This window comes from Plodia interpunctella, chromosome 5, assembly GCF_027563975.2.
Source record: "Plodia interpunctella isolate USDA-ARS_2022_Savannah chromosome 5, ilPloInte3.2, whole genome shotgun sequence".
Taxonomy (NCBI): Eukaryota; Metazoa; Arthropoda; class Insecta; order Lepidoptera; family Pyralidae; genus Plodia; species Plodia interpunctella.
Window position 1 is genome coordinate 4,890,443 of NC_071298.1, and position 20,774 is coordinate 4,911,216.

General features: G+C 36.4%; 2 protein-coding genes across 3 annotated transcripts; one reads left to right on the forward strand and one right to left on the reverse strand.

The window, feature by feature from the left end:
- Nucleotides 1-221: 221 nt before the first annotated feature.
- Gclc (Glutamate-cysteine ligase catalytic subunit) lies at nucleotides 222-14,161 on the forward strand. The gene is made up of 11 exons (XM_053745010.1): nucleotides 222-700; nucleotides 943-1,054; nucleotides 2,572-2,755; nucleotides 2,978-3,150; nucleotides 3,863-4,062; nucleotides 6,516-6,712; nucleotides 8,953-9,124; nucleotides 10,067-10,264; nucleotides 10,553-10,705; nucleotides 11,138-11,319; nucleotides 11,880-14,161. The coding sequence occupies exons 1-11, from the start codon at nucleotides 440-442 to the stop codon at nucleotides 12,049-12,051; spliced, it is 2,004 nt and encodes a 667-aa protein (XP_053600985.1). The 5' UTR covers nucleotides 222-439; the 3' UTR covers nucleotides 12,052-14,161.
- A 321-nt stretch (nucleotides 14,162-14,482) lies between these two features.
- On the reverse strand, nucleotides 14,483-20,014 carry LOC128669846 (uncharacterized protein). 2 transcript variants are annotated; one of them, XM_053745013.2, is made up of 13 exons: nucleotides 19,851-20,014; nucleotides 19,530-19,730; nucleotides 19,186-19,332; nucleotides 18,966-19,097; nucleotides 18,713-18,872; nucleotides 18,368-18,459; nucleotides 18,163-18,294; nucleotides 17,563-17,711; nucleotides 16,912-17,087; nucleotides 16,098-16,264; nucleotides 15,462-15,557; nucleotides 15,094-15,190; nucleotides 14,483-14,626 (listed from the first exon to the last, which is right to left on the reverse strand). In XM_053745013.2, exons 1-13 carry the CDS (start codon nucleotides 19,878-19,880, stop codon nucleotides 14,538-14,540), a joined length of 1,668 nt encoding a protein of 555 aa, XP_053600988.1. In that variant the 5' UTR covers nucleotides 19,881-20,014; the 3' UTR covers nucleotides 14,483-14,537. The 2 variants fall into 2 exon arrangements, with proteins under 2 accessions (XP_053600988.1, XP_053600987.1); XM_053745012.2 differs by having other exon boundaries at nucleotides 18,163-18,306.
- Between the last annotated feature and the right edge of the window lie 760 nt (nucleotides 20,015-20,774).

Consider the following 20,774-nt stretch of genomic DNA (forward strand, 5'->3'; position numbering starts at 1 on the left):
TAAATCAAAACTAAAACCAAAAATTTTAGTTTTGATTTATGGCCATACAAATTATGCTTATAAGTATACACAGCATATCGTAATATATATTACATTAATAGCTTATCATTTTGTGTATGATTTCTATTAATGGAATAGACTAAAGTATTTATGTTAATCAAATAATACAATCGATTAATTTTAGTCGATGACAGCATAATGACATACATGACATTAGTTTATAAAATGGCATGAATGGAGCATGAGTCCATTCATTAAAATGTTCACAAAACCACGAGCCGAATTCGATCTAATTATTATGTTTATTTGTTATTAAATCTCTAAATAATTTCCAAAAATTATTATACTTGTCAGTAAAAATACCTCATTAATTTGAAGTGACTAAGTATTTTATATTTCGTGGCGAATCCAAAAAAGATTAAGTTGTTTTGGTTGTTTTATGATAACGAAGAATTTCGTTTTATCATCATTACTGCGAAATAAAGGTGTAATATTTACGAAGTTATTGTGCCAGTCAAATACTAACTTGCAGAAACCTCGAGTAGTGAATATGGGATTGTTAACAGAAGGGAGCCCCTTGTCTTGGGAGGAAACCAAGGCTTTGGCAGAACATGTACGCCAACACGGCATCGAACAATTCATTAACTTGTACAGAAAACTTCAAGACAGAACTGGCGATGTGCTTAAATGGGGAGATGAGGTATGTTATATTTATCTTTTTATTATTATTATGTAGCTCTCAGGTCCCACTGCTGAATAGTATCAAAAACTTAAATATCTTATTTAGACTAATGTAAACAGAGCAGCAGAGATATTGAGATAAAAAAATGGGTATGGTGTATGAATAATTATTAATGACATTTTACATAAACTACCTTTACATTTTATAGGTGAGAATACAACTGAGATAACAGTAATGTGCATTGAGTTATATATTTCCAGGTGGAGTACATAATAGTGAAATTTGATGATGAGAATCAACGAGCTACTGTCAGCCTCAGAGCTGATGAATTATTACCAAAATTACAAGAAAAAGAGCATCAAGATCCGCAAAGTAAATTTTATCTTTTCAAATGTTAGGTTTTCTTAGGAAATATTCAACATTATTTTTAGCAGTAGTTCAGTTGGTAGTTTCGAATATATTTTTTCTATGAAAATATATTCATATAAACTTGAGGTACATAAGTTAAAAATGACAGCTTCTTGACTCATTTGTTATAGATAAATAAGGCCTATACAATTTAATACAAACAGCCTTGAAAAGTTACTCAAGAATGACTGGCATATTTACTGACAACATAAGATTACAACACAATTTAATTTTCATAGAAATATCATAAATGTTTATTTAGTATATTGTGGTAACTATATCTGGGCTAGTGAGTTTTCAAATACATTATTTTCCTGTTAACTTTTGTATGATTGATCAACAAACCTTGATTTTTTTATATTAGTAGATGTATTTTGCTCATTGTATGATCTTTTTAATAATGTCTGATCAATACAACAATTCAGTATTTATTAAGTAACATTCTGATCATGATATGCAATTTTCAAAAATAAATTAAATATGAAAAAGATATGCAATTTAAAAAAAATAATTATGTATAACAATGAATAATTTTGTAATTGTGTAATGTTGTGCAATCTCTAGTTCACCAAATAATGAATTCCTATTGATTTTATTATATCATCATTCTTGGTCAGTTTACGACAATTTATCCACCACATAAATCATATAAGGGGCTTGTCCGAACATGGTCATTATCTTCCTTCTAAAATTTTTTGTTTAGGGAAGTTTAAAAATTAAATCCAATATTTAATAAGGTTTAGTAGTGTATCTATGCTAAGCCTAAGATGATCATTATCAATATTTAAAATATTTATGTATCTTATATCCATGGTTGAGTAGCATGAAACTTTAATTCAATTATGATTTTAGGTTAAGTTGATGTGAACAGATCAGGCAAGTATTGAGGAGACTAAATTATTTTGTGATATATTTTTTTCTTTTAAAAAATTACCCTGTAATGAATTTTACGAGAAACAGTTTATTTCTTTTCTAAAGAAATAAACTAAGTTTCAGAAACACCAAAAATTGTACTCTCGTAATACGTAAAATAGCTCAAATTAATATTTAGGCAGACAACCGTAAACATTCACTCACGCATGAAACGCGGAAATCTCGTATTACATATTCCTCAAACTGCTTGCCGCCGGCAATTTTTCTTTTCAATGCTATATTGTTGTCTTTTGTTCTCTCTAGCCATCGAGATATAAAGTACTAACAGTATTGTAGTTCAATGTGTCTAGCAGACAATATAGATTCTGCAGGGTTACTTATGAAACAACTCTCTCTTATCTGAGCCTTTTCCCGGTTTCTTCCTCAGCCATTGAGCGCCATTCGGGGTTGTGACGCCGTGACGTTCGGGGTCAACTTATATCAACCGGTCACCTAACACGCGTCATCCCTGTTTGGGAACGCGGGAATGCTAATGTTGCCCCGGAAGAAAATTGAAGCAATAGGTAGCTATAAGAACTATAATATTCAATTTTGTTATTTTGTTGTAGATGTGAAATCCCTTTGGCGCCCTGAATATGGAGCATATATGGTAGAAGGCACTCCGGGCAAGCCTTACGGGGGGCTCCTAGCTCACTTTAACATTGTAGAGGCTAACATGCAGTACCGCAGAGCTGAGGCCAGTACTTTACTAAAGGATGGTGAAGTTATCATGAGCATTACTAATTTCCCAAGGTATAATTTACCAAAACTGTTTTAGTTATAGCAACTCCCGATTGCCTTCCGAATAAGAGAAAAAGACGTGATACTATTCGCATCTTTTCCAAAAATCTGCTTTTAAAGACACACTTTATATGTATAGCTATCTAGATTATTCATTAGTCAACTTTTGTTAAGAGTTTCTTTTTTGTTGTTGTTTTGTTTTGTTCTTCAGATCTTTCACAAAATTTATTTCAGGTTAGGGTGCCCAAATTTCACTAGTCCACCATATCCGCCCACTCCAAATGAAGGGGTGACAAGATCTTTGTTCTTTCCCGACCAAGGCATATTCCCTGGACACCCTCGTTATAAAACGCTCACGTCTAACATACGGCAGAGGAGAGGAGAGAAGGTTGCTATCAATATGCCAAGTATGTACTTCTACCATTACAATACAAACAGTCATTATAATATTACTAGTGACTACATTGTTATGTGTATTATGTAAGCCAGCTAAACTTGGCTTTCAAGTCGTCAGACTCTGTGTAATGTTGTCCCCTACAACACGAGTCAACTACACCTACAACATTAGAATAAACATGTTATGTATTAATTACTACATAACATAACCATACCTTGTTCCAATTGAGAACAATGTAAAGTCATTCCATAACATAGAACTTGTCACAATCAATAACAGTTATCAGTTATATCTTTGTATTTCCATATAATATGTAGACTTGACTTTTTTGTACGTTATTATCCTTTTGTGGGGTAAAGACTTGGTGACCTACAGGCGTTGCCTAACAACACCACTCTCTTACTATATTGTTTTTATTTATGTTTATCATTTTATTAAATTTATGTGAAGAAATAGAGATTATTTTGTTTCTGATAGGTATTCACGTCATAGGTAGTCTGGTTATTTGTGGATATCGATTTATTAATTACTAGCTGCAACCCGCGGTGCTACCCGCAGAATCGCGTACTTTCGGGATAAAAAGTACCCTATTTGTAAATCCAAGGTAACAACTACCTCAATACCTAATTTAATAAAAATTGTTCCAACCGTTTGAGGGTGAAGAATTAACAAACATAGGTAAATTTCGCCCTTAAAAGATCAGTGAATGCTATTATTTGTAGTATTTCGCGACGTGAACACGAAGATCCCAGTGGACGAGTCGAGTAAGCTGGAGCCCCACGCCGCAAAACCAGACTGCGTGTACATGGATGCGATGGGGTTCGGGATGGGCTGCTGCTGTCTACAGCTCACCTTCCAGGCGTGCTGCATCACGGAGGCCCGAACTCTTTACGACCAACTGGCTCCACTGTGCCCTATAATGGTATGAGTATCCCAACTCTCTCAACTGTTTACCCGGTTACTTCCTCAGCCGTCGGAGACCACATGTGTGTATTCCAAATAATTATGAAAGTGAGTTATTTAACTCTTTACACTTTGACTTCTCAATCAATCATGTTTAGGGGCCCTGTACACTATCGAATCATTTGCAGTGAGACGCAGTCAACTAATCAACGTGTGTTGCAATGTGGCGCGACGGCAACCATACCGTACCGCCCTCTAATGAGAGAACCTTCTCGAAAATTCTCGTAAATATAGGTAGGAAATAGGGTACCTTTCATACCGTAAATAAGTACTGTTCCCGTAGAAAATTTTGGCAGAGTGTAAACCGCGGTCAAAATCTAATTAATAAACCTGTATATAGAATAGGTACCTAGTATATTTATCTGTTTGAACGCGCTAATATTTGAAACTACCGGCCCGATTTGAGAAATATTCAGTGTGAGAAGGCTATACACAATTTGGATACTGAAATTCCCAAGTGAAGTACCGTGCAACAACCAGTTACAAAATAAATAACTTTTATTTATGCACACACCATCCTTTGGTGAAAACCACATCAACATGCGGTCAGTGGTTTTTGAGTCTATCGCAACAGCATAGCAGACTGATAATGAAAATCTCTCACATAGATAACGTAGTTCGAGTACGCAATTCGAGTAAGTTGTTGACGTAACCTAATACAAGATGTTGATATTCCAGATTCGCTGTGTCACGTTGATGACAAATAGCCGTATTTAGTATTCGAATAACCTTGATTTTTTTAGTAATATCGCAGAATGATTTATTAGTAAAGTCACTATAATTTTGTAACCGAATTTATTTAATCTGCCGATGTAAAAAATAGCTTTAGCCCGCGATTTATATAGCCCGCGCGGTTTACCCCGCGTGATTTTCTTACGATTACGGTGTTGGTTTCCAAAATTATAGGTGGTAGGCCACCTATAATTTTGTCCTCCGTACTCCTTACTAAATTGCTATGTGTATGCGATTTTCAATAAGATTCGTTTATGAAATAAAGCGTGATGAGGTAACAAAACATATAAACTCGCTTTCACAAGAAAATCTAATTTAAACGGTTTTCTGCTCTCTTCAGTCCTTGGAATATGTAATCAACTAAACACATAGGGAATTTCGAATTTCCAAACCTCGTAATTTACGAGATATTTTCATGTCAAATACCTCTATTTTATTCGCATAGCCTCTTAACTAGAAGAAACTGCATGTGAATTATTTATTACAATTACTTTTTGTTCCGAAGTCGGTCAATAATTTCTAACAAAAGTAATATATTACCTTTAAACTTTTATTGATACGCCATTTCAATATGAAAACGTTATAACTACAATTGTTATATACCTACCTACACTAATCAACCGTAACCATGAAACCAATTTAGTTCATTTTAAAAGTTAACAGCAGTAAGTCTACTCATGCAGTAAGTCATTTCATAATGTTTCGCAATCGTCACAGGGGCGGTTTTGTATGTAGCTAATAATACGCGGGCGTTAGGTATTAGGGAGCGTCTAGAGCCGCTCCTGAAGTTTTTAACTCGATCGCGTGCTGCATATATATTTTCATATAAGAAGGCACCAGGAAACGAAACAAAAAGTGAAGGTATTTTCACCTCTTTTTAAAAAAACTGCATCTGTCTGTCCGCAATAAACTCAAAAATTACTGCTCGGATTTTCATGCGGTTTCCATAAATAGAAGCGAAGCCGCTATTTAATGATAAAAATTGTATTTAAGTGATAGCACACGAGCGCTTCATGCACCACTACTTGACTTTGTTCTGTATAGATGTCCACCGTCTATTTATTTTGTGTCAGGTGGGGAGGTAAAATCGATGGTAACGAACAGGTGACCGGACAGGAGGTGGTAATTACTTCAAGGACGAAGCAAAATGTCTAAATAATTGATGTGTTGACCCACTTAGCAGTGCATTATTGAAGTTTTTATTCTCATCAATGGGCGTAGAAAAATGTATCATAATGTACCAACTTATCTTTGTAGGTCATAAAGGTCACTCAATGGAATGAACTCTTAGTCCTTCGCCTTTCTTATACGTTAACTATAACGTTTATTATCTAGATTTTGCCTATGAGGGTCAGGGCGAAAATTTGTATTAAAGGCAAACCTTGTGGAGAATATACAAATAGGTGTTTGTTATATTTTCAAGCCAAAACTTTTAAAGAGATTTCGATGAACTTTGGTATACCTATAGGTAAAATGAAACTGGCACCAGTATATAATGAGTGTACAAAATTCACGCAGGAGCGGACATCGTAGCGCTGCTAGTTATTAGCTATAGTGATATAAATAGTTATTAATATAATAATGGAATTTGCACGCCAAAAACGCCTAAACCTATAAGTGAATTTATATCTACTATTGTGGGCTGAAGTATAAAAACCTAAAGCTTGATATTGTCCGCAGTTGGCCCTGTCGGCCGCGACACCGATCTACCGCGGGTACTTAACAGACGTGGACTGCCGGTGGAACGTGATCTCCGCGTCGGTGGACTGCCGCACGCGCGAGGAGCGCGGCCTCGAGCCGCTCAAGGAGAATAAGTTCCGCATTCAGAAGTCCCGCTACGACTCCATCGACTCGTACCTTTCGCCGGAACATGAGAAGTGAGCATACATTGCAAAAACCTCAGGTCAAGTTGCCATAGATCTTTATGCCGCGGTAATAGGGACGAGTTTGTAATGAATTTGGGTGGGTTGATGTTGACATACACGTAGATTGTATTACTAGATGGCGGTAGTCATAGCTTTAGAATCAGAGCAGCCTTAGCGTCTGGCTCCATAGCTCCGTTGCGCTGTCTCCGTAGACGCAGCTACGCTAGTATTGTTTGGTCAGTGTCAATTAATGGAGACATGACAACGCGACAAGCTTCGTCATGCTACTTTACATCAACGCGCCACCTTGCCGCAAAGGAGCATGACGAACATGTTTTCAAAAATGTAAACCTTATCTTTATAAATGGAATATAATACAACATTTTAAGATTGTGATGATATTCAATATTTTATTATCAAACAATCACAAAGTTCAAGTAGTTTCCCCGAGCTTAAAATATGTGCTGCGATAATAGCGTAATCATGTATCTGTTTATACATTTTGCGCAAAGAACAAAAGGATTTTGTTAAAAATTCTTACCAACCACGACAAAACTTGGGAATTCTAAATATACTATAAAAAATAATCATGCTGGTTCCTTTCGATTAGGATCACATCATATCCTTACGTGGATGTCGTAACAGGCGACTGAGGGATAAAAAGCCTTGATGACTGACAGTAGCATTCTTAAACAGGGTCGTCTGGTAAGCGGTTGGTTGTAAAATAACAGCCGTATCTTCATATTATTACATATGGTACAAATACAATTATGGTGATATAGAATGTACTAAAAAATATTGTATACAAATACAATAATTTTTAGTACATTGAACATCGGGCTTTTGAGCATAATAGCCGTTCTGGTACAATATGGAATACCCTGAGAGATGAGAGAGAGAAAAAAGGCCATTAGAAAATACCATTGCTCATTGACTATACTTATTATTAGTCTTATAATAAAATTGCTTATCGTAATGAGTTTTCTTGATTTATCATTGAAGTTGCGCTGTTGTTAACTGCTCGAGTAGACTTGGTTAACGACAATGCTTATATCTGTTAATGACTGCAATGGTTATATCTGCTAATGAATGAAGAATGACTAAAGGTTTCAAGTAAATGGTGTCTTATAGATAAGACGTCAATATGTTATAATTAATCGCTTTCAGAGTCGATCATATGTGTTACGATGCGCCCACGACGCTACTCTGTTTACAATCACTGCAGTACAAACGAGAACTTAATATTTTACAAATAAATTACTTATTTCATAAACGAAAAAAACAAAAATATTATTCCCAACATATACAATCACTACATAGTATAAAACAAACCGTCCACCGTTTCTGTTCCTAAGTTTTTTTCTTTTAAAAACGCAACGGCTTTATAAACTTAGATTATAAAACTAAAAGGTTTATAAATTCGTGCGAAGCCGGGCCGGGTCCCTAGTTATAAGTAAACTAGGTGAGCCGTGTGTTTTCGCTTCTGTGTAAATTTCGGTTTCTATCGGTTCAGTAGATTTTGCGTGAAATAGTAACAAACATACATACACACATCCTCACAAACTTTCGCATTTATAATATTAAGTAGGAGGATTAATGGGTAGGATAAGTAGATCGACTAGGATAGATAGTAAGAAATAGGATTAGTATAACTCATTGGTCTAACCCCAAAAAAATCTTCCAGTAGCTATTGTTTCATAGAGTGGTATATAAACGGATTTAGATTATGTAATCTATCGAATAAATTGAATTACTACGTAAATATTAAGTGCATCGTAATTAATGACGACTTATTGTCAATATCTCGTCGACTTATCTGAAGGGCAAATTGTATGTTTTGTAATAAATTAAAAGATTGAGGTATATCGGTACGATCACGTTCTATTTTTATGCAGACATTAACTAAACAATAAAATAACTATTGAAAAAAAAACTGAGTGTTGCCACGTTCAGTACTTTTAGTAGAATTATTAAAAAATATTTATGTTATGGATGGTCTATCCTCGCCTTAACCATTATTTTCTACGATTATCGTTATCATCATAGTCAGTCATTTAATCGTCCTCACTGCTCCCAAATAGTAAGGCCTTCCTTATAGATAAGGAGAATGGGCCGTGACCCACCACGCGGGCACATTGCGGATTGGCGGATGTTGCAAATACAACCGGGACCAACGACTTAACGTACCTTCCGAAGCGCGAAGGAAATGGCTAATTTGACGACTTACGTATTATTATTATCATTTATTTCAGATACAACGACATTCCCATAGTGCATGACCCCGCCATCTACCGGCGGCTGCGCGACAACGGCATCGACCACCCGCTGGCTCTGCACGTGGCGCACCTCTTCATACGCGACTCCGTGTCGCTGTTCTCCGAAAAGGTGAACCAGGACGATGCCAACGACTCTGACCACTTTGAGGTTAGTGAACTTTGGTTTAATTTGCTATTAGGTATTATTGGTCACCATAGCAAAATTTAAATTCCCCTAATGAATTATTCAAATATTTTTTTTTACCCCGTAACGTCATAAGTACGTATCCATATTTTTTGTTCGGTTCTCAACATTGTGCTCAACATGTCGTAAATATGTTTAATTAATAACCTGAAAAATATATGAAGTGTGAAAATTCTAATTACTGACTCACGAACACTTATTTAGTCTAAAAAAACAAACAAAGCGTAAGAGAAAATATTGCATTCTAACTGAACCCTGTTTTTGTCTTCCATTGTCCACTTTTGACGCGAAGTGTACTTTTAAACACACATGCAAAAACCATAAATTCATCGATGGATGGAGCACTAAATGACAAATGAATTCTATTTGTACTCATAAAATACTGAGCAGTATTACTCTGTGTCTGGAACTTTAAAATACATAGTTATAGCTATACATGACATAAGGTGTTTTTGTTGTTTTAAACTATCATTTCCCAGTGACCTCGCTCGAATTAACCATGTTCCTAAGTAACAATTTCTTCTAAATAAAAGATGTTAAAAAACGTTATATTTTTTACGACCTCTGTAATCTAATGGCCTGCTATAATGGAGGTCCTGGGATTGATACCCGCGAAGGTCACGATGAAAGCGCCAGGGTTCACCGAGGTCTCTGGAATTGCGGCTGGCTGCATAGACCCGTAATCTACAATTCTGTACAACAAATGTTTTTTAATAGATATATAATAAAATTTCTTAATAGCCGGGGTCCTGTAATCACAATATATTGAAACAAATGTATACTGCGCCATATATGAAGCCTGTATTACATTTCGCTGTAAGACCCCCGAAAAAAAAATAAACAATTCCGTACTGAATACATTCGGACAGTCCTATAATATTATTAAAAAAATATATATTTGAACAGAATATTCAGTCTACGAACTGGCAGACGATGCGCTTCAAGCCGCCGCCGCCCAACTCGCCCATCGGTTGGCGCGTGGAGTTCCGCCCATGCGAGACGCAGCTCACAGACTTCGAGAACGCCGCCTACGTCTGCTTCGTCGTGCTCCTCACTAGGGTCATCTTGTCTTACCAGCTCAACTTCGTCATGCCGATCAGTAAGGTAAGCGTTATAAAAAAGTTTGCGACCCGATCCGTTTTCTTATGATACGACAAGTCAACAAGACCACATTAAATAATATACACATGCAATTTCATATAAACTTTCACCCCCCATAATAGACATATAGGAGTTGATTAAATATAAAAAATAGCCTATGCTTAAACGGAAGTCTTTACCTACATGCATAACAAATTTCATCAATATTGGTTATCCGTGAAACTGGAACAGACAGATTTATAATATCATTAAGTCAGAAGTCGGGCTGTAATAGTGTCGTGCCGCGTGCAGGTGGACGAGAACATGCAGCGCGCGCAGCGGCGCGGCGCCGTGCAGAGCGGGCGCTTCTGGTGGCGGCGCGACGTGGGCGCGCCCAGCACGCCCGCGCACAAGGACTCGCAGCTCTACGCCGAGATGACCATCGACGAGATCGTCAACGGGAAGGTAACACATCCTCTCACTGATAGGACGCGAGTTCGTGCAGGGGCCTGAGGTGAAGAGCGACAGCATCTCCCCCCGCTGCCCCCACGCCTTTAGTGTAGTACTGTCCGTGATGGCTATCGTACAGTTTATCAAGAAAGTGAAGAAAAAACAGGTGCTGTGTCCTCTTGACTGGCAATACTGGAGGTTATCAACTAATCTTGATCATTAGATTAGATGTTAAAAAAAATAATTTGTTTTTTCTTATATATTGTAGGACTTTTAAAATTAATCTCATCATTTTAATTCAGCGTTAAAATTTTAAAGTTAAAAGTCGGTTATGTAAATGCCTATATGTATTTCATTTTATACCCAGTCCAGTAGCCGATTATAGGATTATAGTTAGGTTTTGAGATAAATAGAGGTTTTACACGTTGCATAATGTTGACAATCCAGGAGGGCGTGTTCCCGGGGCTGATCCCGCTGATCGAGTCTTATCTGTCCGGGATGGACGTTGACGCGGACACGCACTGCTCCGTGCAGCAGTACCTCAAGCTGATCCAGCGCCGCGCCGCCAACGACATCTCCACCATGGCCACTTGGATCCGCGACTTCGTCACCAACCACCCGCAGTACCAGTCAGTCACGTCTTTATTCATACTAGTAATATACGCACACACACACACAGACGAATGTGCAAAAGTGTAAGGTTATTTTTAGCGCTGACACGGTCTCCGCGACGTCACAGCCTCGAACGTTCTACTATCGTCCTGCTTCTCTATCTTTAGTATAACTGCATCCTTTTCTGTCTGAAATTTAACTGCCAAGTTTTTTTTAGACCATCTCAAACACATTTTCACGTCTAATTCTATTTAAAAACCACTCGCAAATATAGTTGTGCGTTGTGACACGTATGATATGTAAATGTATACTTTTGAATTTTCGTTTCGCTCTCCACGTTCGAATCAATTATTATAAAGAGGTAGGCGTTTGTGAGTTTGTATGTTTGAGGCGGGTAATCTCCGAAACTACAGAACCGATTTCAAAAATTCTTTCACGGTTAGAAAGGTACATTATCTAAGATTGCTATAGGCTTTATTTTATCTCAAAATTTGGAGCGAAGCCCCGGGCAACATCTAGTTTCTTATAAAATCCATCATATAATCTCTTCAGTTTAAATCCACATTTCTCTCAACAGACAAGACTCGGTAGTATCAGAGAAGATAAACTACGACCTGTTGAAAACGGCGCACGGCATCCAGACGGGCGCCATCCCCGCGCCGTCGCTGCTGGGCGCCAGCGCGGCCTCCAAGACCAACGAGGACATCCCCAAGGCCTTCACCAAGATGATGAGCAAGGACTGCTCCTAACGAGGTGCCTTCCACCCCGCAGCCTAACTACTTGTTATTGTAGTTAAAACGCCTTATATAAAACTCGTTTCGAATAAAAGATGTAATGTGAAATTGTGGCATTTATATACATATTACAGGGAAATTTTATTTGCATACTGTACTAGCGGCAGTTTGAATGTGTTAATGTCTGGAATTTACGATCGAAATTGGAATTTATTTTTATATATATTAATTCCATTCAATTGCGCCATTACAGATTCTTTGAGCGATTGCGGTGCGAAAAAGATAAGAGCGAGAGGTTGTGAGTGTCAAAAGAGAAATAGATAGTGAGAACGAAAGAGGTGAAACATCATTACTCACGTTTGGTGTTCGCGGCCGGTCGCTCACATATAGGTCGCTTATGAGGAAGGCTATGAGTTATATAGAAGACCGAAATTCTACAAGAGCGAAACCACTGATATATCACCCGCGTTCTTAGTTGAACTTAATTTAGCAACGTTGAAATTAGTTATGGAAATGCTTCTTAAACAACATACTTTGTCATATAACGTTCAAGCGTGTTACCTCTTTTATTGAAATGATGATCTGTAATTTAATATAATAATACACGATACGTTGAACGTATAGGTAGATAAATAAACAACCATGAATAGAATTGATTTTTAATTACCATTGGTTTATATTTTAGATAAATTGCGTAAGGTGCATTATATCCTATAGTTTTATTTTACAATATTGTGACTTAACCTTAAATTAATTTGTAAATACATTATTGAATGCATGTAATGACTATGGACGTAAGTAACTTCATTTATTTTAAATATTAACTTGCGGCTAGATTGTATTTTTATTTTTACTGATCCATGGTCATTTTGTCAGCAAAGTCGCAATGTAAGAAAATTAATTGGTGAAACAGATCGTAAATATATTAGCCTGTAGATATGTAACCGTACTTACTAGTGGCCTATTGTTATATTCTTCTTTTTAATATTGTCTATGGTACAAAACATTACATGCATATTGTTTTTCATAAAGCATTTATATAACAGTATTACATTTGCCTTATCACATAGTTCTCAAAGAATATCCTTTTAGTGTGGTTGTGAAGAAATATAGTACGATTATCAATTAAACAACCAATAGTGAGCGTAGTAATTATTTATATAGGGTTCAACCTGAACTGTAGATTTTGGCGTACTAAACAAAATTAAAAAGTTGTTTGTATATTTACTATTTAACTTTTAAAATCAACAACCAATTGAGCAGTTACTATTGTGAACAAACGTTGTTACTGTGATACGTAGAAATTGAGCGACGACGTCAGAGACTGTACAAAGTTATCTTGAAAGATGATATGATGGTTAGTAACTGAGATTTTATCTGCCTATTTAGAAATTTAAAAAGTTATGTGTGCTATATGCAAGGGCGCGCTATTTACGTAAATAATCATTTATTATTTAATAGTAATATCTTACTTACACCGTAAACTAATCTTGCTTGGTCTTGATCCTTCTTTTGAGAGTCCTATAAAAAGAGAAATGAGGTCCTCGGCTGTCAGGGGGTGCGCTGCGTTAAACAGGCGCACGCCATATCTGTCCGTCTCGGTCACAAATCTTAAGTGCGAAAGAAATCAAACGAATCCGTTGCGAGTCGTCTATTTCTGTTACACGTTAAGATTTGTCGATAGATGTCTAAAACACGTCCGTACTACACAGTGCACGCCCTCGTATTGCATTATATTCTTATATACCGTTTAATATACGTAATTACATATTCCTCACTGTCAACACAAGATGTCATTTACGGTGTAAGTACTAGATCGAATATAGGCCTGACGAGGTTGATATGATTTAAAAGTGCAATTATGTGAGAAACAGGTAGTTTTTGCGTTAAAATATTAATTGCAGTTTTTTTTACAGCTCGCATTCGCAAACTGACAAGTTTGGAAGCACAAATTTATTTCCGTTTGTCTTATGATTTTGTGATAGAAAATGTACCGAATTTATGTTTAAATCCTTTAATTTATATAAGTTGTTGTATACATATATTTTGTTCTCTGTTAGAAGTTTTTCAATTGAATTTCTAAAGCGATATGCAATGGATTGAATAAAGTTATTTTAATTGTTTACTAGTTTTCTTTTCTTCGTTTTGTCTATATTGTCTATAGATGCAGTGTTTGATACCAAGGTATAATAGGATCATGCACTGTGACAGACAGGCACTATATTACTTCATGCGCCAGTCTCCAAGATTCTGCTCTATTATCAGCATATTTTCATTGTATTCGTACATTTTTACTTTAAAACTTTATTACATGCTTAAAACGATGTCAACGCCAATAATTTCAAGCTTTGCGATATCATAAGGTTCAATTTCTGGTGGGAATGTATCGACCACAGCATTTTCACACAAAAATAAGATCATTCGAGGCGAAAAGCAAAATACGAAAAAAAAAAATCTATTATGACTTTATTACCTCTCATATTATGGTACAATACTGAAATCTAAAACTTATCGACGAGCTGCAAGATGTGTTGCTGTTCCTGCTGCCGCCACTCCTCGCTGCCTACGTCGCCGAGGTTGCCCGCGTATTCTGAGAAATCATTCGCACATTCATTGATGATGCCATACACAATCTGTCTATAAAGAGTAGTAAATAAATGAGGGCGCTGTGTCCACTTGGCTGGCAACCTTATTTGGTATCCAATGACAAAAAATGTAGTTTATTAAAAGAACTGCTTTCTACTCTTTGTAGACTGTATTGTCTCTGGTAACTATTACATAAAAAGAAATCTCGACGCTTTACCTATACGCTGCGTGAAGCATTATTTTTAGGTTTCCGTATCCAAAAGGCAAAACGGGACCCTATTACTACAACTCCTCTGTCTGACCATCCGTCTGTCACATAGCAGTATCTCATGAACCGTGATAATGAGACAGTTCAAATTTTCACATATGTGTTTCACTTATTCATTCATTTAGGCGGAACTTAAAAGTTACTTATTTTAACACAAACATCTCCGCGGGCATAAACTAGTGTGAAGTATGAATGCAGTGTACCTCTCATGACGTGTCGGATGATCTTCAGAGAGCCGCCTCGCAGCGACAGCACTCGCTGTACTCTCTGCTTGATGCTGGACGGGCCCGCTGTACACACCTGACAAATGCAATAACTCATATCTATTCTAACCCATAGAAAACGATTGTCCAGTGGCGTAACTACTGGAGGGCTAGACGGGGTTCCCTGGGGCCACAAGCTCCTGGGGCCCAGGAGCTTGTGGCCGATATTTGATATATGCATTTGAATAACCAACAGCTACTTTACAAAAAAAATCTTAGTTATGAAAATTGGTTGCCAAAACGGCACAAATATATTGTGCACCTCAAATATTTCAGCTTGGTAAACAAATGCCTACGGCATGACGTACCTCTAATATTATCCTGTCAATTAACTGCAACGTGAAAAGACCGCCAGATAAACGTTTCAAATATTGCGCGTCGTCGTCCAACTCTTCACCCTCTTGCTGTAAATGAAATAGAAAAAAATAATATTTAGCCCTTAAAACCCTATTGTGATGTCTATCGCCCACATTTTACTACCCCAACTTCCCTACTAATACTACAAAAGCAAAAGTTTACTTGCATTATTTATCTATACAATCTTCTTGACATTTTGAGTTTCTTATGTAGTTGAGTATGGACGTTCATTCCTGAAATAACTATTCCCGAGGGAAAAATTCGCGTTCTAAAATTAGTTTATAATATTTAGGAGCTGTTTAACTACTCTCAGAAAACATATTGTAATCTGACAGACAAACTACTTTACTATACAAATCTGCCTATATACCTACTTTATCATCATGCGACGAAACAGGCACTTAGTAAATTATATTCAATGTTTTAAACGATTTAACGGTTCTTTTGTAAGTGTTTTCACGTTTGATTTGAATAATTTTTGAGTAGCAGATTACAGAAATATGCATAACTAAAAATCGATAAGGTAAAGGTAATGAAAGATAATGGCTTGGAACGTCATATATTAAAATCTGGTATGAAAACCTCACCTCCATTTCCTTTTCCGTGCGGTCCACTTTGTCCATGTACTTGAAGTGCAGCTCCAGCAGCCGGTCCACCTTCTCCAGGTCGTTCTCAGTGAACTTGGCCAGCAACCTCTGCCTCTGGCTTCCTTGGCAGTTGCGCAACATCGACGCTATTATTGATACCACGTGCTCTGAAATCGAAAAAAGGATGCTGAAAATGGAAGTTAGGAATCCCAAAGAATGGATAGATTGCGTCAAAGAAAGGGACACAGGCGTCACATGAGTCGCCAATGGTAAGAAGAAAAAGTGTTCTGAAATCTAAATTTGAGTATTATTTGAGGAGATGGGATCGGCACCCCAGTTGAAATGGGAAAAGATATTGCTGAAGAAATTATTATAGGAGACGAAATAGTAGTGTTTCTCGTGCTGTAAGTTAAGGGTAAGGGTTGTAACCTTAGAAAGCTTTTTTGTAATGTTTCTTCGTTATGATAAATAGAAAAGTAAATATACAATGGCGGATTTAGTCTATCTGCTAATCAACCAGAGCAGAGAGATTGAGAGGACACATATCCTCTCAACGAGTCGTAACATGTAAACAATATTCACAGTATTTATTGTTGAATTAGAAAATTATTAAAAATAAATAAAATATTAGTGTATGTAACCTTATACATTCTAAAGTAAAACATCGCTGAAACCGTTTACACGTTTTAAACGTTTACACACACACTTTAGGTTTACTTTACGTCACATGTAAGGAAAGACGAACTTTACTTACCATCAAGTTAGCCGCTGTAATGCTTGGTACCAAGTTCAAAATAAAAGAAGTAACACGAACCTTCATGCTGATCGACGGTCAGTATCCGCTTCCGCTTGGGCGTCTTCATGAAGAGCGGGAACACGGTGCGCAGGCCGAGGATGTCCACGAACTTGTTGCAGTTGTCGCGCCCGTCCGCGCCCGCCAGCGCGTGGTCCAGCACCTTCAGCGAACCGTTCCGGGACATCTTTTTTTCTCTACAATATTATATTTACAAATAAATATCATATATTTACATATACATATATCAAATCACATATATTGAGTTAACACCAAAATAAATTCGAGACTTATGAATTTGAAGTATATGAATTCTCCTCTATGAACTTTTTGTTCGCTCAATAATGAAGAGAATGTCTAACAAACAGGCGCCTACATACAATATTAAAATGCGTATTGACAATGTAATTTGTTATTATCTCACAATCGAAGTGAAAAGTAGGTATCAGTATATACCCCGATCGTATTTCGATACTTCACCCCCAGCGTAAGCGAGGAGCGAGGAGTTTCTCCCGCTTCGAATTACAATGTTTACTATAATCTACTATTCTTCTTTATGTGTATATCATTACGGAATGTTAGTCGTCAGGTACTTAAATTGTCTTACTATGACGCAGGTTGTACACATCAACCTATTACGAAACGTGAACTTGTGTATTGTGCCGTGTGTACCTGAGCATGAGGTTCATGAGCTGCAGCCCCTCGCCGCGCAGGAAGCGCTCGCGGTTGGCGGGCTCCAGCAGCGCGCAGCAAAGCGCGTCGAACATGTTTTCCATCGCCTCCTGCTCCTCCGCGCCGCTCGGGTCGTGACGCTTGTAGAACTGCACACCACTACTATTAGAGCCATGCCCGTTACTCAGTTGTGCTGCGTTGCGCCCAGGATGTTAAAGCTACTTTGTACTCCATTGTTTTCTAGGTTTCCACACTGACGTGCGTTGATTTACATTCGATTAGATGTCAAAATGACGGAGCGCGACTGGGCAATGGGGCATGGCTCTTATTCTATAGCTCTTATGACCGACGAAGATGCCAAATAATTTTAAAACATTCATTGTACTTATGATAACTATGTACTTATTATTTTATGAAACAAGAGGGGTTACAAATGAGTGACTTAAAACAAAATAAATACAAGATTATTGCCTGTTTTTTTCTGATTATTTTAACATTCTAAGTTTCTGCTTGTTCATGTTGTGGCCAAGTATTTTCTTTGATAGTGCTCAGTTTGGGAAACGTTTTTCTATGCTATAAGCTTTCAAAAATATTATTTACCGCAAGCTGTTGTAATAGAACATCAATTCCATCCAATTCTCCAAGTAGTTTTCTATTTTCAGGAGTATTTTGCAGAAGTATTGAAAGGATTTCTGTTGCATATAACTTGTTCCCATCAAAAGGTACTTTCATCTGCAAAAATAGCTAAATGATTATTTGCGTTTGAAATACATACCTAGTATTGTAATTGTAAAAAGTCATATACCTTCAGTCGTTTGAGAATCCACTGCATGAATCCTTGCTTTGCCACTTCCAGACAAAGTTCAGTTCTGAACTCTGTAATGTTTTCAATTATTCCTGAAAAATTTTAAAAAAGTATTTTGTACATGAGCAAAAATTCTTTGGTGATTAGTTAGTTAAAATTAGTTGCGAATGACTGTACTGTAAAGGGAACACTATGGCAGCAAAAGAAACTGGCAAAATACAACAATCATTTAAATAAGAAACAGTTGGAAACATCGGCGCAAACACCAGATTAGTACAACCCAATCTGACATAACCTCATCCAATTACATAAGAAAGGAAGATCAAAGTTAAAAAAAAAATTCACCAAGAGTATTGTGGACAGCATCTCTCTCATCTGGCACTTGTTCATCAAGGCGGTTTAGATTGTGTAGTAAAAGAGCTGGGCACTCTGCTTCAGCAAGGGCACTGATCAGCTCTTCTGCACCTTCCTCACTCTCATGCAGAATATCGACATCTGTGAACTCCTAGATGAATAATTAAAAAGTTGAAATTTAAAATTTGAGATGAACAATTGGTTATTTAAAAAAGTTGAGTGTTGTTAATGAAAATGTACAAACCTGTAAGAGATGAACAACTTTTGTGGATATGTCTGTGTTGTCATGAGACAACAATTCCAGTAAAGAATTGATACATTTTAATTCTACAAGTAATGGATACTGATCAGGTACAGTAGCCACTGCACTCAGTTCCTGTAAAAACATTATATGATAATGATTATTGTAGTCATTTGTTCACTAATAAATGTTGTTGGTAACAAGGAAATACAAATTGCATTACCTGTAAAGCTTCATGTAAGTCAATTTCACTGTCCATAAACTTCTCTGGTTGATCAGGAAACTTAATACGCATCTCTCTGTTTTTCAAAGCTTTCTTTTCAAAATTTAAAACTAATTTTTTTACAGCAGTCTCATCGAGAACCTCTCCCTGTACAAAACAGTAATTAGAAAATTACATTTATTTATTTTAACATATTGTTTAAATCATAATTACGATAATATTTCAGTCTATTACAGTGTGTGTACAGTGTATTGTAGATTATAGACAGATTAGTATTTTATAACAGATTTTTAGGTTAAAGCTAAATACACAGCCTTAATCATGGAAAAACAACTAAAACCAACCTCCGTAACTTCTGTTTCTACAAATCTTAATATATCTTCTCTTTCCTTGTCCGTTATTGTGGGTTCTTTTGGAAGACCTCTGCTCAAATGAAGTATTGGGTCGGTGTTGGACTTAACAAGACGTTTTATTCTTTTTCTCGTATGTTCGTCATCTGAATCACTACTATCCTCTTCATTAGGTCTTTTAGGTGTAGGTGTAGGCTGTAAAAACAATAATGGTTACAATGTATTACCTCTAAATGTATTACAGCAAACGACAGTCGAAGATGTAAAATTTAGTATTTATAATTCATGTGTAACGAAACGATTTTAATCACTTACTTTAAATGAAAGTAATTCGCCTACATCCATTTTTATTAGGAATTATGATGTACAGTATTTGTGTAGGTAATTTATTCAAGCATTTGTTAGTAATAAAATATAAACAACAAAATCAAACAAACAAGCAAAACCAACTGCATGCAAGATTAATAAACGTATTGATGCGCTAAACGTAGCCGTCAATGTCAACATTGACGAAAACATTTTTTTACAAGGTTAGGTTATGGAATAAGTAGGTACTCCGACGAAGTATTTACTAAATCCATAGGTAAGGTAGGAGAGATTTTTTCAGCCGTAGGTAATCACTACACAACTGAAGTACAATCTGTCCAGAAAGTGAAGAAATAAAATGAGGGTTCTGTCATGGAATTAGTAAGTAGTAAGAAATACTTACTAAATCCATGGGTTCTGACTCCTGCTGGCAACACTAGGTGTTTATCAACCAATCTTGGCCATCATGTACATGTCAGTTTCCTTCATTTTCTGGACAGACTGTAGGTGTAAATGTATACAGGAAGTTCGGTGTTATTGGCTTTGTAGATCTGAATGCCTCAATTAATTAAAGTTCCTTTATATTAAATCATTTTATTTCTCTTTTATTTCTATCAGCTACATTTTAACGTCTTACAAATTTAAACCATTTTTCACAACAACAATGTCACTCTATGAGATAACCATAAACAATATAATATAATAGAATATAACCTTTAAATGTGGTGGCTGTCCACTAACTTACTTATACTCAACACTCTTCCTCAGACATCACATTTAAAATTCCTAACTTAACAACAAATTCTTTTAAACAAAACTTACTAACAGGCTTAGTAAAAATATCAGCTAATTGGTTATTAGTACTTATATATTCAACTTTAACAAAACCTTGCTCAACCTTTTGTTTTATAAAATTATATTTAATTTCTAAAT